Source organism: Populus alba, chromosome 3, assembly GCF_005239225.2.
Source record: "Populus alba chromosome 3, ASM523922v2, whole genome shotgun sequence".
In the NCBI taxonomy this organism is placed as follows: Eukaryota; Viridiplantae; Streptophyta; class Magnoliopsida; order Malpighiales; family Salicaceae; genus Populus; species Populus alba.
Window position 1 is genome coordinate 5,395,394 of NC_133286.1, and position 27,951 is coordinate 5,423,344.

A 27,951-nucleotide genomic window follows, 5' to 3' on the forward strand; every position below is an offset into this window, starting at 1 on the left:
TAAAATACAAGTTAACTAAGGAAAGGAAAGGAAATGAAAAGCATAAACAAGAAATTAATGAAAGTAAAACTTAAGAATTACAAAAATATAAAGAGAGAAAATAAAGAGCATGAACTTGATCTGAACAACCAAGCCCCTAAATACATGGCAAATGCCTCCTTTTATAGGCCAAAATTCAGAATTATTGATTTGATGACTAATTGTTGAGTGGGTGGCCAACTTTTGACTTGGTGAAAATCCTTATCTTCTTGTCTTAATAAAAAACAAATGCTAGCATCAGATTTGGGTCCAGATGTCCAAATGAAATTTCTAGGAAATTTCCTTAGCTTTCCATGAAAAAAAAGATGAGGTCATTTGGACTTTTAGAACTCAAGATATAGGCTGAACACTAAACAGTGTCTAGGCTGCAGGACAGATTCGGACTTCTCCGTTGTTGCTATAATGTGGACTTGAAAACGGCTTTCTTAGATCTTGATGTCCAAATTAAAGTTGTAGGCCTATGTCTTACTGAATTTGTGTACAAATTTGAGGTCATTTGGACATCTAGAACTCGAGATATGACCCAATTACCGAACAGTGTTCCAGTTTGGACTGCACCAACATCTCTTTTCCAAGTTTCACCCTCTCTTTATCTTCACAAATTTCAGTAGTTGAATTCACCAATCAATACTTTGATTTATGTGATATGCCTGCATTTAATATGAACATTTACCATATATTAGGGTAATTTATAATATTAGACTTGTTATTATAAAACATGTTTTAGTTAAGGAGTTATTGATACTTTAAGTGCAAAATGATGATATAAACCCTTGATAAACATGCACTTTTAAGTACTAATCACACCCCCCCCAACCAGCTTATTACTAGTCCCTAGTAATCAAAGCGTTAAAATAGAAAAACAATTTGCAAGTTCCACAAAGCAAGGCATTCATCATTCAACTTCCATTAATCTATCCAGATAAACAAACTCTCATTTCTGCTTCATATTTCTTAAACAAGATATTAATAAACCTTCTTTTTATGTGCTCAATGTATGAAAACATATATGATGGGGCTATTGTTGGAAGAAAACAATATGATGTTCTAATGTTTAAGGTTAACTTCCTTGGGTTGAGATTATTTTTTCTTCTTTTTTTCTTCTTTTTTTCTATTTACACATACAACTTAAAACACAATGCATCTTTAACCCATGTAACGAGCTTTAGGCTAATGACTCCTAGACCAGTTGGTCTTAGGGCATTAGGTGTTGAGACACCTCTACGAGCTTAACAACTCGGGTTGCAGATACTGATACGTAGATAGTGCAATGTTTGATTCCCTTAAGCTTTTCTCCTTAACCCATGTAACAAGCTTTGGGCCAATAGCTCCCAAGTCAGTTGACTTTAGGGTATTAAGTGTTAAAACACCCCTTCGGGCTTAATTTCTTAGGTTAGGGAGGCTACAAAACCAAACTTATCTACGTTTTTATTCATCATTATTATCACAAAATTTTTTTTTTTCTTTTTTTTCTTTTTTTTTATGCAAATTATGTACTATCTCTTTCCCTTAGTTGTTACCTTTAACAAAAGAACATAAATAATGTAGTAATCCAATGTGCAACCCACAATCATATGTTTAAGCGTGTGTGTGTGAAAATGAAGATTTAAGAATACTTGTTAAATGAGCATATGAGCAGAATCAAGTGTTAACAATATGAGAGTTTGTAAACTTAGATATTTCAAGAAGTATTCTGATAGACCTTGTTAAGAATGTTTACTAAGATGCGTCTCAAGAGTCACTTTAACAAAAGAACTCCTTTTACTCTGTCATCCTAACAACAACAGTTTTGCAAATAGTTTATGAAATAAAAAACACAGTTTTTTTTTTTTTTTTTTTTACTACTACCCTTTCCCCCCAACCAAAATGAGACATTGTCCTCAATGTTTTAAGGTAGAAAGATAGAGTATAGAAGACATCACCTAAAATAAAGAACACTGACAAACCTGAAACACACTTAAACAAATAGAAGAAACAACAAAACACAATAATAAAACCAAAAGACACAAAGTTTTTACAAACGAAGGCTCAAATCCAATCTAAGCTTTTTACGGCTTTCCTGAGTTGACCAATTTATGCGACTCATGGAGGGATTAATTACAGGGATGAAAGATTGTAGTTGGTCAATCAATTGTTCAGCAGTACCAGCAGAGATTATGATTTATCGTGCTGAAGATGTTAGAAATTCATGTTCCACAGCATGATCAAGAAAAGACAACAACTTATCATAAAAACCATTAACATTTAACAAACCAATGGGTTTATGGTGAATGTGCAGTTGAGCCCAAGAAGAAATATGAAAGATCTCTTCCAGTGTGCCCAGACCACCTGGTAAGGCAATGAAGGCATCAGCATGGTTAAACATTGCATTCAATCGATCAGACATTGTGGGGACCTGTAATTCCTCTCCAATTGTTTTTCCAATGATGTCCCCTTGTGCTAAAGCTTTGGGGACTACCCCCAAAACTTGACTACCTCCTAAAAATGCAGCTATTGACACTCCTCTCATTAACCCAAGGCTGCCTCCTCCATACACTAAATGAATCTTTCGCTCAGCTAGTACCTGACCAAGATGATTTGCTGATTCTAAAAACTCTTTTTCTTTCCTAGGACTGGATCCACTGAATACACAAATATTGCTTATGTGATTACTTGAGGAACCTGCCATTTCTACACACGTCTGTATTTGATGAATGTATGGGTTGAGTAGAAATGAAGGGAAGGAAGAGAAGAATTTATAGATGAGAAATTGAAAATGCAATCATACCACCTATATGTAGGCTAGCTGTAGTCTCACACACACACACACTCTCTCTCTTTATTAATTATTTATTTTGAAAAAGCATATGTATGTACAGGTAGTTGTGATTATGGCTCACATCTTCCCTTGGTTTTACGTCCAAGAACGGCTTAAACGCCCTCTATGGGTCAGGGATAGGCTTCCCATCCAGTTTTCTTAAAAACTGGCAAACAGGGTCTTTTTTAGTCAGATTCCCAAGACTAAGTCAAGCATGTTCTTTATGGAATTGGGGCTATAAATCATAAATTGCACAATGCACATCTCCATTAGGGTGCGTCTCAAGAGTCAATAGAAGATTATCTAAAGACCCCTTACTCAGGTCATCCTTAATGAATTGTATTTTATCTTCACGGTTTACAGATACCATTCCTAAAGAACGATATGTCGCATTACAAGTCCATCTGGCACATCGGTGACAGACTTTCAGTCGTTTTGCACGACGTCTTCGCAAAAGTGCCTGAGGCATGTATGAAATGAAAGAATTGGGGACGGGCCTTTGCTTCAATCAACCAGCGAATATCTTCAGGAATTCCATGGTTCATTAACAACCTCAATCTTGCACATCTAGCACGGTAAATTTTTTGTAATCGTATTCTGAGGCAGAGCGGGAAAATACTTTTTTAATTTTTCAAGAGTGGTGTCCATTTTCAACTGAGAATTGGGGGAGAGATTTAAAGAAAGAAGAAAGAGCAGAGAATTGCACAAATTATATACACAGATATCAGTTATCATGGGAAACTGAAAGAACCGACTTAAAAGTCACGGAGTACCGTTATCCGCCATTTGACCGAGGTGAGAGACTAGCAAAACAAAAGTATACCAAAACAAACAAAAACAATGTGAGAAAAAGAATCAATCTTTATATACAGGATCACTCAATTCAATAGAGTCATTTTCAACTGAAAAATTGTCAAAATAAACTTTCAAACGATGGCCATTTACCTTGAAAACATTGCCATTCTTTGGATTTTCGATATCACAGACCCTATATGGATACACATGTTTCACAATAAAAGGACCACTCCATCTTGATCTTAGTTTTCCAGGAAATAAATGGAGTCGAGAATTATAAAGCAAGACTTTTTGACCAATATTGAATGTTTTTCTCAGTATTTTCTTGTCATGAAACTCTTTGATTCTTGCTTTATGAATTCTTGAATTGTCATATGCATCATTTCTTATTTTCTCAAGCTCATTTATTTGTAATTTTCGCAGCTGACTAGCATCATCAATGTTTGAATTGAAAGCTTTAATAGCCCAGTAAGCTTTATGTTCAATTTCCACAGGCAAGTGACAAGGTTTTTCATAGACTAGTCTATAAGGTGACATACCTAATGATGTTTTATATGCAGTTCGATAAGCCCAAAGTGCATCATTAAGTCTTAAAGACCAGTCTTTCCAATTAGGGTTTACTGTTTTCTCCAAGATCTGTTTGATCTCCCTATTAGCAAGTTCTACCTGTCCACTCGTTTGAGGGTGATAAGGGGTGGCAACTTTGTGTGTGATTCCATATTTCTTCATTAAAGATTCAAATGGCTTGTTGCAGAAATGTGTTCCACCATCACTTATCATGGCTCGAGAGATTCCGAATCGACTTAAAATGTTTTCTTTTAAAAATTTTATCACTGTTTTGTGATCATTGGTTCTACTTGGAATTGCCTCTATCCATTTTGAAACATAATCTACTGCGACCAATATATACAAGAAACCAAATGATGGAGGAAATGGACCCATAAAATCTATACCCTAACAATCAAAGATCTCAATGACAAGAATAGGATTTAAAGGCATCATGTGACATTTTGAAATAGATCCCAACTTTTGACAATTTTCACAAGTCTTGCAGAATGCATGTGAGTCTTTGAACATGATGGGCCAGTAAAATCCACTTTGTAAGATTTTTGCAGTTGTCTTTCTTGATGAGAAATGACCCCCACATGCCTCAGAATGACAAAATTTAATGACACTACTTACCTCATTGTCAGGAATGCATCTTCTAAATATTTAATCAGGACAATATTTGAATAAATAAGGGTCATTCCAATAAAAGTTCTTCACTTTGTTCAAGAACTTTCTTTTGTCTTGGGTACTCCAATGAGTTGGCAATTGTCCTAAAACAAGAAAATTAACAATATTAGCAAACCAAGACATCGTAGAGACAGAAAATAAAGATTCATAAGGAAAGTAGTCATCGATTGGTGTGATGTCAGATCTCGAATCGGTTGTCAATCTTGACAAATGATCCGCGACAAGATTTTCGGTGCCTTTCTTGTCTTTGATTGTGATATCAAATTCTTGAAGTAACAAAATCCACCACACTAATCTAGCCTTAGAATCTTTCTTAGAGAGAAGATATTTCAACGCTGCATGATCACTAAAAACAACAACAGGTGAGCCAACAAGATAAGATCTGAACTTGTCACATGTAAATACTACTGCAAGTAATTCTTTTTCAGTGGTAGTGTAATTCATTTGAGCACTATTTAAAGTTTTACTTGCATAGTAAATCACATAAGGTTTCTTATCTTTTCTTTGTCCCAAGACAGCACCAACAGCATAATCACTAGCGTCACACATTATTTCAAAAGGTAATGACCAATCAGGAGGTTGAATGACAGGAGCAGAAGTAAGCAAGCTTTTAAGTTTAACAATGGCTTTTTCACATTGTTCAGTCCATTCAAAAACAATTTCCTTTGATAGAAGGTTACACAATGGTTTAGATATTACACTAAAATCTTTGATGAACCTTCTGTAAAAACCAACATGTCCTAAGAATGATCTAACATCTTTAACAGATTTTGGTGTTGGTAAGTTGGCAATTAACTCGATTTTAGATTTGTCAACCTCAATTCCTGTCGATGAAACAATGTGACCAAGTATAATACCGTTTGTTACCATAAAGGGATATTTTTCCCAATTCAGTATAAGATTCTTCTCTTCACACCTGTTCAAAACCTTTTCCAAGTTAGATAAGCAATCATCAAATGAATCACCAAAAACAGAAAAATCATCCATAAAAATCTCAAGAAAACGTTCAACCATATCACTGAATATGCTAAGCATGCATCTTTGAAACGTAGCTGGTGCATTACATAACCAAAAGGCATTCTTCGATATGTGATTAGTACAAAAGTACCAAATGGACATGTGAAAGTAGTCTTCTCTTGATCTTCCAATGCAATTTCAATTTGATTGTAACCTGAATAGCCATCTAGGAAACAATAAAATTCATGACCTGCAACTCTTCCGAGGATTTGATCCATGAAAGGTAAAGGGAAATGATCATTTTCTAGTCATTGAATTAAGTTTCCTGTAGTCAATGCACATGCGTCAACTAGTAATAGTCCGAGTTGGAATTAACTCATTTTTCTCATTTGTTATCACAGTGACTCCAGACTTTTTGGGTACAACTTGGGTAGGACTTACCCATTTGCTGTCAGAAATAGAATAAATGATTCCATTATCTAGAAGCTTAATGACTTCATTTTTCACTACTTCTTTCATATTAGGATTAAGTCTTCGTTGCATTTCTCTAGATGGTTTAGCATTTTCCTCCAAATAAATCTTGTGTGTGCAAATCAAAGGACTAATTCCTTTTATGTCAGCTATGGTCAATCCTAATGCATTTTTGTGCATTTTCAGAGTTTGTAATAACTTACCTTCTTGATGTGCATTAAGTTTGGAAGAGATTATTACCAGAAAAGTTTCATTTTCTCCCAAAAATGAGTATTTGAGATTGACTGGTAACGGCTTCAAATCAATTTTTGGTGGTTGAACACTTGAAGGTATAGACTCAATTGATCGTGATGGCAATTCTTCAATTTGTGGTCTCCAATTACATGCCTTTGCTTCTTCCTAAAAATAAACCATTTGCAACTCGTCAGGTTCATCAATCTCAGTTTCACTAGAAGTGGTTTGAAATTGATCATGAACTAATTTTTCAATAAAGTCCAATTCTTGTAAATCATTATCATCTCCAGGTTGCTTGCAAATGTTGAAAATATTCATCTCCAATGTCATGTTTCCAAATGATAGTTTCATCAGTCCATTCCTACAATTAATCAATGCATTAAAAGTTGCAAGAAATGGACGTCCTAAAATAACAGGAATTGAATTACATGCTTCAACAGGTTGTGTATCCAAGACAATAAAATCTACAGGGTAAATGAATTTATCAACTTGTACTAACACATCCTCAATTATTCCTCTAGGCACTTTTACAGATCTATCAGCAAGTAAAAGAGTTACAGAAGTTGGTTTTAACTCACCTAGATTGAGACTTTGAAAAACCGAATATGGAAGTAAATTCACACTAGCTCCAAGATCAAGTAAAGCTCTTTCAATTTTATGTTCTCCAATAAAGCAAGAAATGGTAGGACAACCAGGGTCTTTATATTTCAAAGCATTATTATTCTGAAGAATAACACTTACTTGTTCGGCTAAAAAGGCTTTCTTTTTCACATTTAGTTTTCTCTTCACAATGCATAGATCTTTTAAAAATTTAGCATAGGAAGATATCTGTTTAATAGCATCCAACAAAGGTATATTGATCCTTACCTGTTTGAAAATTTCAAGGATTTTAGAATTGTGATTGACTTTCCTTTGTTTGGTCATGGCATGAGGAAATGGAAGTGCTGGCGGAGAATCAGTCTTTTCTTCACAATGTTCAAATTCAACCCCTTCCTTACCCTTAGAGATTGACTCATCATCTTTCTCACAAGGTTCAAGAGTGGGTTTTTCAATAACCTTACCACTGCGAAGAGTGATGACTGATTTGACTTGATCCATGTGTTGGCTTTCGGAAGTACTTGCATTTGCATTGTATTGCCCCTTTGGATTTTGCTGTGGTTGAGATAGAAACTTACTTTTCTCTTGAAAACTGAGAGAAGATGTGAATTTTGCAAGAGCATCTTTAAAATTTGTCATGCTTTGAGTAAGTTGAGTGTTGATTGTCTCTTGCTTTTCAATGAATGCATGCAATGTTTCCTCAAGATTTCTTCTAGGAGGTGGAGCATAAGGAGGTGCATATCCATGAAAATTTTAGAAATTATAGTGTGCTTGAAACGGTGGCTGTAAAGTTTGTGCATTATTGTTATCACTCTTCCAACTGAAATTTGGGTGATTTCTCCAACCAGGATTGTATGTTTGCGAGTATGGGTTATGATTGGGCCTTTGGAAACTGTTTAAAGCATGGGCTTGTTCATGGAGACATTCCTTGAAAGAAGGCAAAGTTGGACAGTCATTGGTTGCATGTTCATTTGTTTCACAGATTTTAATTGACCACTCTTTTTCAATTCTAGTGCCTCGACTTTTCTAGCTAAAGATGTAAACTTGGCTTGGAGGTCATGCTCTTCCCTAAGGTTATACATACCTCCACTAGATGTATGAGGTTGGGTTTTACTTGGTGCCTCATAAGTGCCCTTAGTGTCCTAATTTTGCGTATTTTCAGCTAGTAAGTCTAGGTACTCCATTGCTTCATTAGGGTCTTTATCTTCAAAAGTTCCATTGCACATCAATTCAACCATTTGCCTATCTTTAGGTGTTAATCCTTCATAAAATTGTGAAACCAATCTCCATGTTTCAAAACCATGATGAGGGCAAGTATTAAGCAAGTCTCGATACCTATCCCAACATTGGTAAAATGTTTCACTTGGTTTTTGGGTGAAAGTGGTGATTTGTCTTTTGAAAGAGTTGGTTCTGTGAGATGGAAAAAACTTTTTTAAAAATTGTTGTTGCATTTCATCCCAAGCACGAATGGATCCTGACCTAAGATTTTATAGCCATGTTTTAGCTTTATCTTTTAATGAAAAAGGAAAAAGCTTTAATCTAATGGTATTCATGCTACAATTTAAGTCATTATAGGTGTTACAAACTTCTTCAAATTCTCTCAAATGCAAGTATGGATTTTCTAGATCTAAGCCATGAAAAGAAGGTAAAAGTTGAATAATGTCTGGCTTAAAATTAAAATGAGATGCATTAGGAGGGAAAACTATGCATGAGGATGCACTTGTTCTTGTGGGATTCATGTGGTCTCTAAGTGTTCTAACACGGTTATTCTTATTATTCTCATTATGAAGTGACTGGTTATCTTCTTCGGCCATATTTTCTGAAAATGATGAGGATACCCTAGAAAGTCTACCACTTAATGTACGTGACCAAACACTCATGCACGTGTAGAAAGAGAATAAAAGGAAGAAGAAAACAAAAGAAAAAGAAACAACACAAAAGAAACAAAGTTAGATACAAAAAAAGTGAAAATAAAAAAAAAATACTAAAATTTGTAAAAGAATTTACCTCCCCGGCAACGGCGCCAAAAACTTGACACAACCAAAAGATTGATGTCTTCTCCCAAGTGCAGGAGTGTCGAAGTAATAAATAACCCGGCAAGATCGGGGTCGAACCACAGAGAGGTTAATTGTATAAATTATAAATAACAAGACAACAACAACAACAATAATAACAAAAATTACAACAACAACAACAACAACAACAACAATAATAATATTAATAGTAGTAGTAGTAGTAATAATAATAATAATAATACTAATAATAATACTCAGTACGTGGCGTTGTTATACCTGAGAATGATCTAAAAGATCGGGTCACAGGTTTCCAGCCTATATACTGAGTTTATGAAAAGATTAAAGAGATATATTATATAATATAAACAGATTTCTGATGCGAATGAACAAGGCAAGACCAACAATATCAGGATCCTTGATCAAACACAGAGCATACTTAACGTACATAAAATATAACAAGAATGTAAATAATAATAATAATACTAATAATAATAATAGTAATAATAGTAATAATATTAGTAATAATAATAATAATAACAATAAAAAGAAGAGGAGAAAGAAATTAATGAGAACTTTGAGATGGAAGATTAATGTAAGGATTAAACAATGATAAAGACAAATGTCAAGGTTAGAGGATCCACCAATGGTATTTCAAACAAGTATAGTATAAACTCTTATTACTCAATTTGGAAACCACACACGAAGGAGGTTCCAGTTGGATGATTTGTCATTAATAGCTCATTATAAATTATTAACATGATCATATTAATTATCTTATTTATATAACACCAAACTTTTAAATATTGTCAGGAATTCATGATGTTAACTGATGTTAACAACAAATAAAGTACCTTTCATAGCCCAGGTGTAGGTAATACCATACGGTTGGGCTATGAGAGTGCCAAGCATTTGTTGTACCAAGTATTATACAACACAAATTTAGATTAACCATTTAACAAGCAAGGTATTAAGAATTAGTAAGATAAAAAAAATAAGACATGTTAATATTAAATATTAAGGTCCATGTTGAGTTTACACCATACTTGTTCTTACACCATTAGTGTAACCTTTTCACCTTGACATAATAAACTTAGCTAAACATAATAAAGAAGAAAAACATAAATAAACAAAACAAGAACATAAATAAAATACAAGTTAACTAAAGAAAGGAAAGGAAATGAAAAGCATAAACAAGAAATTAATGAAAGCAAAATTTAAGAATTACAAAAAATATAAAGAGAGAAATAAAGAGCATGAACTTGATCTGAACAACCAAGCCCCCAAATACATGGCAAATGCCTCCTTTTATAGGCCAAAATTCGGAATTATTGATTTGATGACTAATTGTTGAGTGGGTGACCAACTTTTGACTTGGTGAAAATTCTTATCTTCTTGTTTTAATAAAACAAAAATGCTAGCATCAAAACGGGGTCTAGATGTCCAAATGAAAGTTCTAGGAAATTCTCTTAGCTTTCCAGGAAAAAAAAGATGAGGTCATTTGGACTTCTAAAACTCAAGATATGGGCTGAACATTGAACAGTGTCTGGGCTGCAGGACAGATTCGGACTTCTCCATTGTTGCTATAATTTGGACTTGAAAACGGCCTTTTTAGATCTTGATGTCCAAATGAAAGTTGTAGGCCTATGTCTTACTGAATTTGTGTAAACATTTGAGGTCATTTGGACATCTAGAACTCGAGATATGACCCAATTACCAAATAGTGTTCCAGTTTGGACTGCACCAACATCTCTTTTCCAAGTTTCACCCTCTCTTTATTTTCACAAATTTCAGTAGTTGAATTCATCAATCAATACTTTGATTTATGTGATGTACCTGCATTTAAGATGAACATTTACCATATATTAGGTTATTTTATAGTATTAGACTTGTTATTATAAAACATGCTTTAGTTAAGGAGTTATTGATACTTTAAGTGCAAAATGATGATATAAAAACCTTGATAAGTATGAACTTTTAAGTACTAATCAACCCTCATCAAAGCTGAATACAACGAAGAACAAAGTCAAACCACCTAAAACTGTAAAGAAGGATTGGACCATTATTGTCCAAGGTAAACTCAAAACTCAAACTAATTATAAATATAATAATAAGTGTTTCAAGTGTTTGAGTAATGGACATATAACTTCATAATGTACAAATAAAAGGATTATAATTATGAAAGAACATAGGGAGATTGAATCATAAAATGACACATCAAAGAAGGACAAGATGCCACTACTTGAGCATTGTTGACTGTTGAGTATCCAATTGATGGTGAGGATTTGATGATTAGGAGATCACTTAATGTTTAGATCAAGGATGATGATATGGAGCAATATAGGAAGAACATTTTCCATACTATGTGCCATATAAGTAATAAGATAAGTAATATGATTATTGATAGTAGGAGTTGCACTAATGTTGTTAGTGCTACACTTGTTAAAAAATCAATCATGAACATTAAGCATAAAAGACCTTATAAACTTTAATGGGTGAATGAATATGGTGAATAGTGAAAATAATAATAGGAAGGAATAAATTATATATGACTCAGAAGAGTGAACATAATAAGAGCACTAAAAGAAAAAATTTGGACAAAATGGAGAAAAATAGGATTTCAATTGAGAGAGAATCCATAAATAGATGGTGATATTAAGTTTCATATTTATAAGGTTTTTATAAGCATTGTTTCTAATCATGATGTTAAATTTCTTAATGATTTTTTGAAGATTTTATAGGGTAAGTTGATAATAAAATTATAATTTTTTTATTATTTTTCATCCACAAACAGATGATTAAACTAAAATAGTTAATATAACTTTAATTACAATGTTAAGAACTATCATTCAAAAGAATTTGAAAAACTGGAAAGATTGCTTGTCAGTTGTTGAATTTACATATAATAGAAATATGCATTCTACTACTAATTATTCAACTTTAAAAATTGTTTATGACTTTAATCCTTTAAATATTTTGGATTTGATTTATTTACTTGTTGATGCAAATGTTAGTTTTGATGGAAATAGAAAAACACAGGCAATGAAAGCTCTCTATGAGAATGTAGGGTGGAACATACAAAAGAAAAAGAAAAAGAAAAAGAAAAAGAATGAGCAATATAGATTAAAAGAAAGGGTGGAAAAATAGTTATCTTTGAACCAGATGATTGAGTTTAGGTGCATATACACAAGAAAATATTTCCTGAACATAGGAGATTTAAGTTCATACTAAGAGGAGATGATCCGTTCTAAATCTTTAAAAGAATTAATGACAATGCCTATAAAATAGATAAACCATGTAAGTATAATGTTAATTCTCATTTTAATGTCTTTGATCTCTCTTTATTTGATGTAGGTGATGATTAGAGATTGAGTTCTTTTGAGAAGAGAGGGGATGATGCGATCCAAATTATACTAAATGATCTCTTAGAATTTTTCGATGGACTAATGACAAAAATCAAGGATAAAGAAGCTTAAAGATACATTTAATGAGCTTATTCAGAGTATTTGAGTTAGGATGAATTTCAAAAAGCTATATCTTTAATAAGTGATGATAAGACCTTATTTAATTTAATTTATATACAAGAAGGTTTGATTTATCTACTTTATAAACTAATTAATGTCGACAATTAAAGACTTATTTTTTATAATACATAATTTTATTTTTTATCTAACTGTTGGATTGAGCTGAAATTGTACCAGAAGATTTCAAAGATCTTGCTTTGTATTGGGTTAAAATATCAAGTCAATTGAATATTTAGAAGGCCATGCGATAAGATTTACAAGCTATTAAGCGAGAATTAAATTGGTTTCTTAAGTGATTTATGATTTTTTTCTATTTTATTTTTAACTTTTTTATTATTTTTCTAGTATTGTTTAAGTTATTTTTTTCCTATTATAAATAAAATTATTTATTTTGTATTTATTGCTTTTTAAAGACATTTTTTGTTCCAACAATTATTATTGTATGAATGAGATTTTGCTTATTTTTTTTGTTTTTTTATTGAATTACTATCATTTATTGAAGAATTAATCTCAATTTATTGAACAATTAATCAAGATTTTTGGGCATTTTATACTATTTATTCACACATTTTTATAGGTATCAAGTGATAATTTTTTTGATTACTTATAATTTTAATGTTTCAGTATAAGTTATTATTATGTCACATTTAAAAGTATGAATTTAGTTTTTTGAGAAGTAATTAATTGTTAATTTTTTAAATATTTATATTTATGAGATTTATATTAAATATTATCCAATATATATTAAATTATATTTTATTAGAAAAACAAATTGATAATGTTTGTACACTTTTTTATATTGAAAAAATTAATTTGACACGTAATGCAGGACTGTTTAATGATCTAGTTTGGACCTAAAGTGGATTTGGACCGAAATGAAACCCGGATTTGAATCCAGACCCGAAATCTCCTTCCTAAAAGCAAAACAAGCAAGTAAATCCAAGAAATGAAACCCTTAAAATTCACGAAGCTGAGAGGTGTCCTTCTGCTCAAGCAAACTCGAAAATAAAAGAAAAATTTGAAAAAGTAAACACCATCGAAAACCCATCAACCATGTTGACAGGTATTTTGTTCAAAAAACTCATCATTGCAAAGCTTCGATTTTTTATTTTTTAAAATTTTTCGGAGGGTTTATTTTTGAACTTTATGAAGTGGGTTATCGCTGAATATCGGGTTTTGTTGATGAAGATTTGTAAAACTTAGTCATTTATTATCTGGGTCGTTTTGTTATTGTGTTCTAATTATGACTGTATTAGTCTTATGATTTTTGTGTAGAGAGAAACAAAGAATATCTAAGATAGCTATAAATTGATTAAAGCAATCAAGTAATTTTTTTTTTTGCCAAGTTTGTGAGAATCTTGAAACTCTTTTTAATAATTGATTATTTTCTGGGTTACATTGTTAATAAGTGATTAGAGTTTGTTGTGGAAAGGTGCCAGAAAACTGGCTGTAGGATTGTTGAAAAATTTGAGGTTCAAACTAGAAGAAACTTATAGAAATTTTGGATTTTTAAACAAAAGAAAATGCAAGAGAAGGACCCACTTAGCAAACTTCAAGTAGCTTGAGATCGAGACTTAGCAAACATTCAATTCATTTGGGGTTCCAGGTTTTGAATGTTATTATGGTTACAATGTGCACTTTGATTTCCTGTGTCTAAATTCATCTGTAGAATGTCTCAAGTTCAGTGCAAAATCTGAGCTGTACCTTTTCTGCTATCATTTTCATTTGTTTTTCAATGAATTGGCTCAGTGAGTGTAAAATGGCTAAAGGAGGTGTTTCCAAAAGTGGAAATTGACACAAGCCAGCCCCCTTATGTTTTCAAATGCCAGCTGTATGATTTGACTGGAGTGCCCCCTGAGAGGCAGAAGATCATGGTTAAGGGTGGTTTGTTGAAGGTAAATAGATGTTCTTCTAAATGTACCAGAATATGTTAATTAATTGCTTATTGTGGTCTATGTGGTTCATGACATTTTAATGGTCACTTTGTGGTCTACGTGGTTCATGGCATTTTAATGGCCACGTTGTAGGTGTTATTAGGAATCTGTTGTCTTTTGATAAACTTTAACAGTATCTGCTTTAACTTCATTGATTAACAATGCAGGATGATGCTGATTGGGCAACATTAGGAGTGAAGGAGGTAAGGGTCTTTATGACTATTTCGCAACTACACAACTCTTATTCTTGTGTAACATGATGTAAATAATGTTGTATCAACTTAAACATTTTTCTAGGGACAAAAAATGATGATGATGGGCACTGCTGATGAGATTGTGAAGGCCCCAGAGAAAGGCCCTGTTTTTATGGAAGATCTTCCAGAAGAAGAACAAGTGGTTGCTCTGGTATTTTTCTCCAACCCTCTTCTTCTCCACATGACTTGTGAATTCATGGCATGCTACTTCACATACAACCTGCTAATTGATGTAGAAAATTGACATATCAGAATTTATATACTGCTGACAAATGAAAATTATTAACTTTCACCTTTTAAGGCATTAATAATTTTTCCTTTTTGTTTCTTTCTTTTATTTTTTTTGGATAACTTAAGGGAGGTTGATGAAACAGCTTCCAAATGATTAGGTTCTGAAGTCAATATGAGCCTTTCATACTAGTGGTTGATTATAGAGATACTTACTGCACATACTAATTAAACACAGATGTTCATTCTTTTCTCCAATTGTTTCTACCTTCTCCTTTGTTCTCTCCTTTATTCTGTGGTATTAAACAAGCTCCTGGATTGTAGGATCCACTGAAATGTGACATGGACCTGTCTGCATTTCCTTTTAAAGCTCTTCTTAATAGTAATTATTTATTGGACATGAAGAACTTGCTTATTCTAATATTCTTACCAGGCCTATTCATCCTAAAATTCAATCTGTTGTTGTTTCTTTCTTTGAGACTTGTGATAATTCCAAGCAAGCAGATAATTGCTGCACGAGCTGAGCCTTGACTGATAAATGACTAATTAAGCCATGCTTACATGGTCCAAGAAAAGCAATGGTTTACTGTTTGCACCTTTGGCTAGGCTTGGCCTAGCTGAATGCTTCATCTCCATTCCCAAGCCAGTATTTATAAGTGTGGCTTTATACTAATCATATGCTGTGTTTTTGATTTGCTACCAAACTGTGTAAGTTGCAGTGTTTCTTACCAAAGAACAGGGAAAAGTGAAATTGGAGAGGATGGCAATGCAGAAAAGATCTTCTAGCTGCGCTGAAATAATATCAACAAAAAGAAAAGAAAAAAAGAGAGGAGAGATTAATGACCAGAATAGGGCTCATATCTTATTTGGAATATGCCTGTAAATTCATTCATCAATGGCACATGCACACAGATAATCCTTATAGGAAGGATATGGCTCTTATTGTGATTAGCATGTCCATTTTCATTGCCTCTGTGTTTGCAAGGTCCATTTTCATCCAATGGATAAAGCATAGAATTTATGACCCTTGTTTATGCATCCTGTACAAACCTTTGATTGACTTTCAGTTTGATTGCCATTATCCTGGTTGAAAGGAAAAGTGAAACACTGGATCATGCAATGACCAGTGGATATCTAGTAATGTATATTTATTTTCTTTCTTCCCTCATTTTTTTGTCACCAGATATTTCTCATCAATGCTTTTTTGCTGTGCATGTTTTTTCGATTTGTGACCTTATAACTTTGAAGTTGTGCAGTTTAAAAGTAGTGCTTTCCATTTCATGGACTTTAAGTTTACTGTGAAAAACTTTTGTTTTTATTTTAATGATATTTTCTCATGTAATATTCTTGTTTCACTCTAATGCTAGTATTTTGCTAAATTTGTTTCTGCTGATAGGGCCACACTGCTGGCCTCTTTAATCTAGGGAACACTTGCTACATGAACTCGACAGTACAATGCTTGCATTCTGTTCCAGAGTTGAAGTCTGCTTTATCCAAGTGAATTTTCTAACTTTTTGAATGTCTCAGAAACTAGTTTCAAGTTGCAGATCAAAAGTGCACATTTTTTTACTGAAAAACTGTTATCAATGTGAAATTTGGTCAGCTATCCATCTCAAAAAAGCAGTGATCTGGATCAGACATCTCATATGCTGACAGCTGCAACTCGAGAACTATTTAATGAGCTCGATAAAAGTGTCAAGCCTGTGGCACCTATGCAGTTCTGGATGGTTTGTGCTCTGCTCCTGCCTTATTTGCAGCATTTTTTGATATGTGCTATTTGGGAATCTTTTAGCAATATAATTGGGATAAACTCCTACTAATAAATGTTGGATGCTCGTTTTTAAACATATTATCATGTAACAAGCTCTCACATATGTGAAGTCTTACTAGTTTGAGCTGAAGAAATGTATTCTAGATACTAGCATGTTGTAGCAGCAAAGAACACTGATTTATGGATGTTAATGTTGATCTTATTGATCAGGACTTTCACATTAGCCATTCCATGCTTAATGTCGTGCAAAAATCTTCCTCTTTGGTGAATTCTGTAAAATGCTTTTACACAGTATTGGCATGCTTAAGTTTAGTTCCTAATGGCATACAAAACTATTTATCTGTAATGTCGCAAACTCTTACACATTTAGTTCCTAACAAGTTGTCATGTATGTGAAGTTTTACTAATTTGTGCTGAAGAAATGTATTCCAGATACTAGCATGTTTTTAGAGTCAAAGAACACTGATTTATGGATGTTATTGTTGATCTCATTGATCGATTAGGACTTTCACATTAGCCATTCCATGCTTAATGTCGTGCAAAAATCTTCCTCTTTGGTGAATTCTGTAAAATTCTTTTACACAGTATAGACATGCCTAGGTTTAGTTCCTAATGGCATACAAAACTATTTGCCTGTAATGTTGCAAATTCTTACACATTATTGTCATAATTAGGTTTTCAGTTTTGCAGTCTGTCAATTGACATTTACCATAATAAGCCTATATTTGAATTTTGGCATACCTTGAATATACAGTAGTTGCTGTATTATTGCACTTTGATTGTTTGGAAATAGGGGAAAATGGAATACCACATTTTACTCTTCCCATTTACTTTTGCAGGTATTGCGCAAAAAGTATCCACAATTTGGCCAGTTGCATAATGGAGTCTACATGCAGCAGGTTTTTCAAAAAATTAATATGCTTGTCATAGCAGTTGTATTAATATAATTTGTTGTAATATTGGTCTATACATTTTGAGATGTACAGGATGCTGAAGAATGTTGGACACAGCTTTTATACACCCTCTCACAGTCACTTAGATCACCGAGTCCCAGGTAGTTTGGTTTGTGTTTATGCACATGTATTGGTTGAGTCAGCTTCATAGACCATAGAAGCATGCATTGCTATATAATTGATGTCCTCAAAACTTTTACTCCATTGCAGTTTGGATTATGGCTAAAACTTTCATTGGAGATTGTTTTTGCTAAAGTATAATGTCCTATGTAGAACTTATTGGCTTAGATATTGTTGCTTATTCCGAATTCTAGCTTCCTGCCAATGATATTCAACTTATTGATTTACTCTTCTAACTTGGCAGTCAAAATCCAGATACAACTAAGGAACTTTTTGGCATTGAACTTGTAAGCAGGTGGATATCTTCAACTATTTTTCCTTAGCAGTTGGATTATAGCTAATGTTACATGAAGCAAAAGAATTAGTATTATAATTTCTAATCTTCTATTTACTGTTGGATTGCTGTTGATGTTTATTAAATGATTATGAGTGTTTCCATTTTGCCAAGGATAACAACTTTTGACAAATTCTGTATGTAATATTGGGTTGCTAGGGTACATTGCCAAGAAAGTGGTGAAGAAAGCTCAGAGACAGAATCAGTTTACTCACTGAAGTGCCACATATCTCAAGAGGTGAACCATTTGCATGAAGGACTGAAGCATGTAAGATTTGCTAATTATTCTTTTATCAAGATTCCATTCTTTTCCTTTTACTTGATTTTAGTGTGCTGAATGATTTATGCATTCCTTTGCAGTAGGCTGGCTTGTGCTTGCACTTGACTAGATCTTGATAATCATTTGTCTCTTATGGATGCTTTTGCACAATGAATTTGATTCCACTTATTTGTATCTCAATTGAACAGACCCAAATGCAAGTGTAGAGTCATCCCCCCAAACTTTAAGCAACTCGTTTTACCCCTGATCATATGTACCCAGAAAAAGAAAAAAGAAATTCAACAATTGAAAGATCTGAGTTAAATACAATATTTCATCCTATTTAAATTGAATCAACTGTAGAAGCCAAATGCATGTGCTCATAATGGCATGAAAACTTATAATTGAATATTACTATTCTTCAAAAATATTTTTCAAAGATAAAATAATTCTGTCTTTGGAAGAAGAACACTTATATATAGTCTTACAAAATGAGCAGCAAAAACAAGCTTGAAATGTTAAATTATTGATATCTTAATCCTGTAATTTAAGCAAAATTTCTTGCTTCATCCTTGCTACTTGTCTTTACCAACTATAACATTACTTTATTGGGAACTGTTATAACATTAAATGGTAATTGTCCATGTGTTGGAGGGTATGACTATAGAAGATTCTACTTATTGATAAATAACAACAGTACCTTCTCAAGTTTAGGCAATTGCCTTTTCAGTTCTCTCGCATCATTTCTGCATGCCAATCTTCTGGTCCCTAACTAAGGTTTGTCTTCCATAGATGATTTATAACATTTTAGTTCCAGTCTCCCACCATGGAAAATATAATACAACAACGACCAAGCCTCAATCCCAAACTAGTTGGGTTGGCTATGTGGTTTTTCTTGTGCCATCCCACATGATCACACACCAAAGTGGCCACAAAAGCTTCATAGCCATTGTTTGTGCTTGCATTTGTAGTTGTATAACCTTATTGTTGAGGAATTTTTCGTGATTATGATGGATGGCTTATCATCTGAAAGTAAAAATAATTGGATTTTAGTAGACAATGCAACCATTTGGAAGCACTAGGTTCTTGATAATTGAGATCTTTGTAAATTTTAAAATAATTGGTAGAACTCTTATAATGGCTGTCTAACAATACTTACAATGGACTTTTATTTAGATGCTTAAATAAAAATAAATGGAAATGCTTTTTATCAACCAGTGGCTAATGATTCCAAAGCTAGTAGCGAACCTATAAATGCAGCTAATATAGCTGATTTCTCTGGTTCTTCTCATAAAACTTGCTTTCTGTTCTGAGCCAATTTCACCACTTGGTCCGTTGTATTTTATAGCATCACTAGATTAACTACCTATCACTTTCTACTCTGCAATGTATAAATAATTTGTGTGTTTCATTGTACATGCATTTTTTTTGTGCGTGCATGTGTGCATGGTTTGAAATTACTTGATAATTATGTTATCATAAATCTTACTGTTTATAGGGTTTGAAGTCTGAATTGGAGAAGGCTTCTCCTTCCTTGGGCCGTAGTGCAATTTACCTGAAAGAGTCCTGTATTAATGCCTTGCCAAGGTAACAACATTCCTGGCTTTCTCTACATTCTGATTTCCCTTTTTATTACTTTTGAATTTACAAGTTACAACCATTTGAATCTCAATCACAGGATCCAAGTAATATGGGGATCTTCCTACTCATTGTAAAAATTTCCTCTTAAAAGAATGAATTTCTGACTGCACATATTTGATTTCTAGGTACCTAACTGTTCAGTTTGTTCGTTTTTTCTGGAAGAGGGAATCAAATCAAAAGGCTAAGATTTTACGGGTAATAGTTGTTTCTTTTCTTCTTTCTGTTACCCATGAGAAGTGACTTCAAAAGTTCTGTTCTCTTTCTGTGGTTGTGAAAAAGCTTGTTTAATTTAAGGGATTGAATGCTCTGCTTGCCCAAAAAAAATAGTAAAAGCTGTAGTTTTTAATATTCATGTTGATATATCCTTTTTAAAATAACTGTCTTTCTTAGAAAGTGGATTACCCATTGCAACTGGATGTATACGATTTTTGCTCAGATGATCTTCGCAAAAAATTAGAAGCACCTCGCCAGGTATATTTTAGCCTTTTGTTTTGGTGGAGTTCAGCAAGTATCTAAGGGTGCATAAGTTTAGGTGATGGTTATGATTGTTCTTAACATCTCATAATACAGATTTTAAGAGATGAGGAGGGTAAAAAGGCTGGTTTGAAAGCCAAGGTGAAGAGCTCTAGCTCAAAGGACAATGATGCCAAGATGACTGATGTGGAGGTTGGTAGATGCTTGAGATTCGAATGCATATATGAATAGATAAGCCCAATGAATATGCTTGGTATATCTTACCCTTTTTTTTTTTTCCTGTTTAGGGACCATCAAATGAGAGTGTAAAATCATCAAATTCTACCTCTGGAGAAGGTAAAAACTTATAAATTTCTCCTGCTCATGATTGAAGCTTCTCTTTTTGGTATTTTGATTTTTTATATTGAGGGTCTCCTGTAGATGCTTTGTGTTTGACTTCCAAGGGACTGTTCTTGCAGTTTGAATTGATAATGTGTGTTACTGTTGTCTCTGGGTGTGCTTCCTGGATTTTGTGAAAGACTTAGGGCCCAGTGATGCCTTATTGTGCGTATAAGAGGATTTAGCAGCCTTCATTGTATTTAATTTTTCAAAGTTAATTCTACCAACACTGCATGTTTTTTTGGAGATGCTAAATATACAGGAAACTGATTATATTCATCAAATTAAGGTGTAAATGACTTTTTTCGTTTTTGCTACTTTCCTCTCCCAAAGTTGTCTTCCCATTCGCACACAGTTTCATGTTCTAATACTTGAGGTTGCACTGCTGGTGCCTCCATGAAAGTTCATGCTCTTTAATGTTCTTGCTTTATGCCCCAGGTGGTTCTTCAGGCAAAGAATCACAATTAACTGGAATATATGATTTGGTTGCTGTGCTTACCCATAAGGGAAGGAGTGCTGATTCAGGGCATTATGTTGCATGGGTCAAGCAAGAAAGTGGTAAGTTCTCTGTCAAGTTTGTCGGTGTATTTGGATCAACCCCAATTTTTCAACTGATGCGTACTCAATGTTCATCCCAGGGAAATGGATTGAGTATGATGATGATAATCCTATTCCACAACGAGAGGAAGACATAACTAAGCTCTCTGGAGGAGGTAAGCTAGCCTGAATGAAATGATCTTATGTGGTGGAAAAATTTGCCATACTTTTTCTTGCTTATTTTCCTTGTGACATTCTGTTAGCAACTGCCATTCTATTCATAAAGAAAAAAAAACTGTTTTTATTATTCCTTTTCTAAGTATTTCTATCCTTTGATCTTTAGGTGATTGGCATATGGCATACATTTGTATGTACAAGGCACGAGCTTTCCCAGTGTAATTTTTGTAACCCCATCATCTTTAGATTCAAGTCACCACAGGATTTCTTTGTAGATCCAGATTGTGAATTGGACAACAGAGTTTTACAGAATTGGATTTGTTGTACTTTAGAAGTTGTCTTAAGCATGTGTTATGACCACCTGCAATAATTAATTGGCTTTGAATTTTCTTACAATGAGTTTCTTTTCAGTTGAATCTCATGTAAGTTCCTGGTGACTTTTGGAATGAAAATATAATTTTTATTGTTTAGCAAAGGCGCGATGTCTATGATTTCAAACTTTTAGTTGTCGAGAACCCCATTTCTCTGGTTAGAACGACCTTGTCAACCTTTGAAAGGCCGCATGTATTGAAAAATGGTTGTCTAGGTTGGGGACAGACAATCTTGTTGAAGGATGTTGGTGATGAGTGTTCTTAATGGAGTCTCTGGTTTTAGCAGATCAGCTTCCAAATACAAAATTAACTAAATTGAAACGAATGTGCATCATTTTCCCTAGTTATATCAAGAAACAATCCCGGACAATATCTGCTTTATCTTGCGAATGATTTCCCGGTTCCGTTGCTCACCTACCAAAACCAGAAGAAAGGCAAAAAATGTTTGTCTGCACAGGATCGATCCTTAATTTCTGTGTAAGAACCAAGTATAATAGAGCTCCACCATTATCAGAAGTTACCCACGAGCATGAGAAAGCAAGAATCCTGATAAAAGCTGGTTGCACCGTTATATTTGAAATCTCAGAGCAATTTCCATCAAGCAGATTGCCTTGCAGAAGACCTAAATATTCCACAAGTCTACAAACCATGTCAGCATGAGTAGATTTGTCAACTACATTCACAAAAGTCACCACATAAAACAACCATGAAGGGATTGCTACTCTATCACACGATTGTTAGTCCCTACATACCACCACAAGATATACATCCTTATTTCTATGTTAATGATGAAGATGGTGTTTAATCCAAATTTTTTTTGTATTAAAACCTTTTACTTTCTTAATATTTTGACATTTTGTTGATGTTGAATTACTTCTTAATCTTGACTATTTAGGATTATTTTAAATTTTAAAATTGTGTTTAAATACTTGACATTGTGTTTGTATTACATAATTTAAAGTTAATTTATCTTTATATTTAATTTGGAATCATGTAGGTATTAATATTTTGAATCACACACACATTATAGGACCTCAAAATGAAATGCTAAAATGCTTTGGAACTAAAATTTATCATTCCAAAAAGAAAAACAAAACGTCAACCAAAATAGAATTAACTTTGATTTTCAGAGGTCCTAGATAAGAGATTAATTATGTAATAAAAAATATAATTACTATACATATCCCATCAGTAAGTTTGATTGTTGCTTGTTTTTAATGATAAAGATATTTATTATGCTTTTGCTAAGATTTGTCTAAACTAGTATATTCATATTTGTTAATAAAAGAAAGCCTAACAAAATATAAGACAATTACTTAGAACGCGAGCTTGGCAATAAGACTCGATTCTCACTTCCAGAATATGGTTGTTGGACCCGAGAGGATGGTATTAGTGAGTTTGGACTTTGACCCGTTTCTTAGGTTATGTTCAAAATGGCTCTGAAGGTCTCAACTCATAATGTTTGGATAATATCTTAACACATGAAAAATTATAAACAAAAACTTGCACACATTGATAAAAACAAAAGGGCATGAATATTTACAAATAAAAATAAAATTCATATGGCATATATATTTTTTTTTAAGAAAACAAATGTTGTCATATGAGAGTGACCTCACTAGTAGAATAATAGTTTATTGTATAATAAAAAAGTGAATCAAAAGGTATCCTTTCAACTCACAAAGCATATTCACATTTAAAAAACAATATATAAGTGTAACTTTAAAAACATGTTGATTTTTCAACTTTCAAATAATAAGATCTTTTTAAGAATCATACTACCCTCAGTTTAAACATAAATCATACAATATAAATTGAAATTTTTTTTTATTATTAAAAAGACTAAGTTTCAACGTCCAATTAACAAGACTTGTTTAATGATCATATTGCTAATAGGTCGATGATTTAATGATAAAACCCAACAACACAAATATTTATATATAGGTTTACGAAAAATACTCCTACCACATATTTTAAAAAATAATTGGAAATAAAAAAATAACAACCTTTACACTTAAAATCATCCACATGGGAAAATTTAAATCATTAAACAAAAATTATTAACACATGACAATTAAAAAAAATCTTCATACATGATCATCAACACGTGAAAACCAAATATCTGCATAATAGATCATTAGCATATTATGCAAACACAAGATAAACACATGAAAATCAATTATTGACACACTAGTTCACATTATAATTATACAAAGCCAAAAATTAAAAATTCATTTTGAATCCAAGAATGACCCTTTTAGAGCTTTCAAAATCGACCAAAATAGGCTGGATCAAGATGAAACAGTGTCAACATGTATGTTTTATGCACTAGTCGATTGACAATGAGATTAATGGTGGTGAGTGCTTTTCACGTGCTATTCTTGGGACCTGTAAAGACAATAAAAAAAACAGTGGGTTTTTTATTTTTATTTTTTTGTGGAAATAAAAGTTGTGATCATTTGATTATTATGGATTATGATTTAAAGTGTTTTATGGTTAAGATTCATGTGGTTTTAGCTATTAAAATTGGGCTAGTAGGCTAGTTTTTCTAGGCAAAATATGAATTATTATGGTTTGAGAAGAAATCGAGTGTTTATGGGTTGAGAAAAAAGTAGTTTGTTTTATATGATAGAGCGAGGGCTATGTTTAGAGGAAGATTGATGCGAACCTGGAGGGTAAGAACTTTAAAACCCAAAAACAAGATAAAAACAATCCAAGAAATTTAAAATCAGATTGATAAAAACCAAATTCAATGATTACATGAACCAAAAAACTAAAGTTATTGGATGAAAGACCTTAACTCTTTAATTATAATGAATAAAAAACTAGAAGTAGTGAGCTAGTAGCTCAACTAGCAATAGTCAAAAGGAGTCTGTTGTTCAAGGATTAAGACAACTTAACAACTAAGAGAGGGATGCATTAGGTGTATCACTAAATTCAACAATTAATGCAAATCATATCAAGTAAATACAATAACCAATAATATAATTAAAGTATTTAAAGTAAAGAGACAAGGGAAGATAACTTAATTCCATGCCATCTCTTTTATTTTAAGTCCTAATTATACTATTTTCAAAATCAACTAGGCTAACAACTTAGCTCAACACAAAATTAATTAACTTGTCATGCATGTTTTTAACTTGTATACTAAACATTACATTTCTCATATTAATTCAATCTCATCTTTTTCTCATTTACTATCATGCATACAAAATATCAACATATCACCATTCAACCACAAAACCAAGATCACTTTCCTCTTTTGTTTTTCCTCTTAATTTACTAAACCAATGATTTAACCAATTTTAACAAAAAATCACAATTTAATCATAATTCCACCAAGTTATTATTTGAACATATGACTTTCAATATCCAAGACACAAACAACAATTCAATTCAACAATTCCGCTTACTATTTATAAAATCTTCAACTTCCACACATGACAATCGTATACTTAACCAATAAGTCTATTTCAATTTTTCTAATCTTAACAATTAATCTTTCACAAACCAAGGACACAACATCTTGTATATATACTTATTTTCCATAACAACACCACATCATCTATAATTTATATATGGGAAAATTACATTTAACATCATATGATTTTTTGTGAATTACACTTTTCCTTTATAATTTAAAACAATACTCTTTGCCTCAAGGTTAATGTAAAATTTAAAATTTGGTGAAATGTCCATTTTACCCTCATAAATTATTACTTAAAACCCACAAACAAAAAAGCAGACAACATATCTTTCTCTCTCATTCTTGGATTTGTTACATTCCGTCTTTCTCATATCCAAACCATTATTTCACCTACTCAAGATTTCTTAAGATCTAACGAATGTAAGAGAAAGGGGTTGTCTTAGTTAAAGGAGGGAGGGAATCGTGGTTGGTGGCTAGGTTGTCATTACTGTCATGGTGGTTGAGGTTGATTGGTATACATTGTAAACCTTTTTGTTGGTAATTGGCGACGAGGAGAGGTAATTTTTCACCGCTTATGGTGATACTATGGTGGTGGACAGGGAGGAGAGCAACACCATGGTTAAGAGGAAGGATTTGTTTGATTTTTATCGGGAGAAAAAAGTTGGGTCTATTAGTAAATTCCTTTTATGGTTGGTGTTATTACATTTTGTGTGTTTTATCTTATCCTAGAAGGTTTCTTTAGAATAAAATTTTGGTGTACAATTTAGTTTTTTCTTAAGTTTAATATGTTGTAGTTGAGAAAAAATACAGTGTTTTGACTATTTTGCCTTATTTTTTTCTTGCTTCCTTTATTGTTTGCAATGGTTTGTACTGTAATTATCTTTAGCATGAAAGGTGATCTCATGTGGATATATTTGCTTTATTTGCTGTTAGAAAGTTTCTTATTATGATTTTTTTAATGTTTAAAGTTTCTTATTATGATTTTTCTAATGTTTGCATTCAACATGAATGTCATTACCTCTGATGATTTTTATTAGAAACTAGCCTTGTTTGGTTTCATTTCTTTTATACAATCCTTATCATTTTGGTTATTATACAACAAGCAATTTTCAATTAATTATTATGCATTTTGACAATTTTGCTTTGTTTTTTTGTTGCATGTTAATTTTTTCATGAGAGAAAATGTTGTTTCAATCGTAGACAACATAAAGACTTGATGTGAATCCATGTCTACAAAGGGCTTGAAAAATTATCCTTAACATTCCACTATAGCTAAGCTCCATATGTAGAAAATACAGTAAATAGAGCACTTAGCAAGTGTTCCAGGTCTGCCAATTAATACAAACACCCTTAATAAGATGATGGCATTACATCCTGGAATAAACAACCATGTCAATAACAAAAATCAAATGGTCGGTCAATGTGCTTTGAGCGGTTTGACGTAGGTTGTTTCGTCATTACGAGGTTCTAATTCATCTAATCCAAGTGCAAGAAAGGTTTGATCCATGTTCATCATGGGCCTGATATATTCAACCCTATGACAACCTTGTTTGAGCAAGATTTCCTAATGTTACAAGGATTCTAAGTAAGCAAATGTTCTCTTATTAATTTAAGGAAGATTTTGGCCAGATCTAATTCTTAAACTAGGAAGGATCATTTAATGATTTTTCTAATCTAGAAAGAAAACCAATAAAGTAGCAACAAAAGGTGATATTTGTATTTATTATTATCCATGTATTACAAGGAAACCTAGCTCTACAAGAAAAAGCAAGAGGTGATAAAATTAATTCCACATTCAGATAAGATTTTTTTAGTCTATCTGGGATATTTAGAGGTAACAACTCTTCTTAGAGTTACAAGCAATATTTATTTAAGCTATAACACATTTTTAAGCTAGGAAAATCATACGTATCTCTTTATTTCTCCTTGTTATTTATGGTAGCATAGAGAAATTTTATTTTAACTTTTATTTTTAAGTGTTTTTGGTTTGTTTAACATTTTTTAGGTTTATTTAAATTATGTTTTGGGTCTTATTGTAATTGGGCCTAAAATTAACCTACATCTTAAGTAAATGGGTTCAAATAAGCTCCCTAGGGTAGATTCATTAGAGATTATTGTTTGGAGTATAAAAACTCCTTGTAAGACATCTTTTTGTTTAGTTTTATGATCAAAATTGTTGATGAACTATTGTCTTTGAGTGTTAGGAGGATTTTTTGCATTCTTTGGTTTTCCAATGAACTAAATTGATTTATCGAAGAATAATTGGCTTTGTGGCATTTTTCTTATACTTCCTGTTCTTGAATTTATTTTTGTAAGGGGCGGGTTCTTATTCCAATAATATTAGTTCTCTTGGGACATGTTTCCATCGTGTCATACTTTGATCAAACCTGTATTGGCTTTTTGGGATTTGTTGTCAATCTTGTTGTGGGTT

General features: G+C 32.6%; 1 protein-coding gene across 2 annotated transcripts; it reads left to right on the forward strand.

The window, feature by feature from the left end:
• The first annotated feature begins 13,547 nt into the window (after nucleotides 1-13,547).
• LOC118030983 (ubiquitin carboxyl-terminal hydrolase 7) lies at nucleotides 13,548-22,197 on the forward strand. 2 transcript variants are annotated; one of them, XM_073408239.1, is made up of 18 exons: nucleotides 13,548-13,725; nucleotides 14,412-14,557; nucleotides 14,764-14,799; nucleotides 14,894-15,001; nucleotides 16,475-16,575; nucleotides 16,682-16,805; nucleotides 17,689-17,748; nucleotides 17,836-17,903; nucleotides 18,167-18,217; nucleotides 18,416-18,524; nucleotides 20,014-20,102; nucleotides 20,282-20,351; nucleotides 20,547-20,627; nucleotides 20,727-20,822; nucleotides 20,918-20,966; nucleotides 21,459-21,566; nucleotides 21,647-21,721; nucleotides 21,889-22,197. In XM_073408239.1, exons 1-18 carry the CDS (start codon nucleotides 13,716-13,718, stop codon nucleotides 21,942-21,944), a joined length of 1,437 nt encoding a protein of 478 aa, XP_073264340.1. In that variant the 5' UTR covers nucleotides 13,548-13,715; the 3' UTR covers nucleotides 21,945-22,197. The 2 variants fall into 2 exon arrangements, with proteins under 2 accessions (XP_073264340.1, XP_034891140.1); XM_035035249.2 differs by having other exon boundaries at nucleotides 13,550-13,725; nucleotides 21,447-21,566.
• Nucleotides 22,198-27,951: the final 5,754 nt, after the last annotated feature.

What these genes read in the sequence shown, in the direction of transcription:
- LOC118030983 (XM_035035249.2), top strand. An exon ending in ATGGAGTCTACATGCAGCAG is followed by an intron (nt 17,749 to 17,835) that starts GTTTTTCAAAAA and finishes TGAGATGTACAG; the next exon opens with GATGCTGAAGAATGTTGGAC. An exon ending in CCAAGATGACTGATGTGGAG is followed by an intron (nt 20,823 to 20,917) that starts GTTGGTAGATGC and finishes TTTCCTGTTTAG; the next exon opens with GGACCATCAAATGAGAGTGT.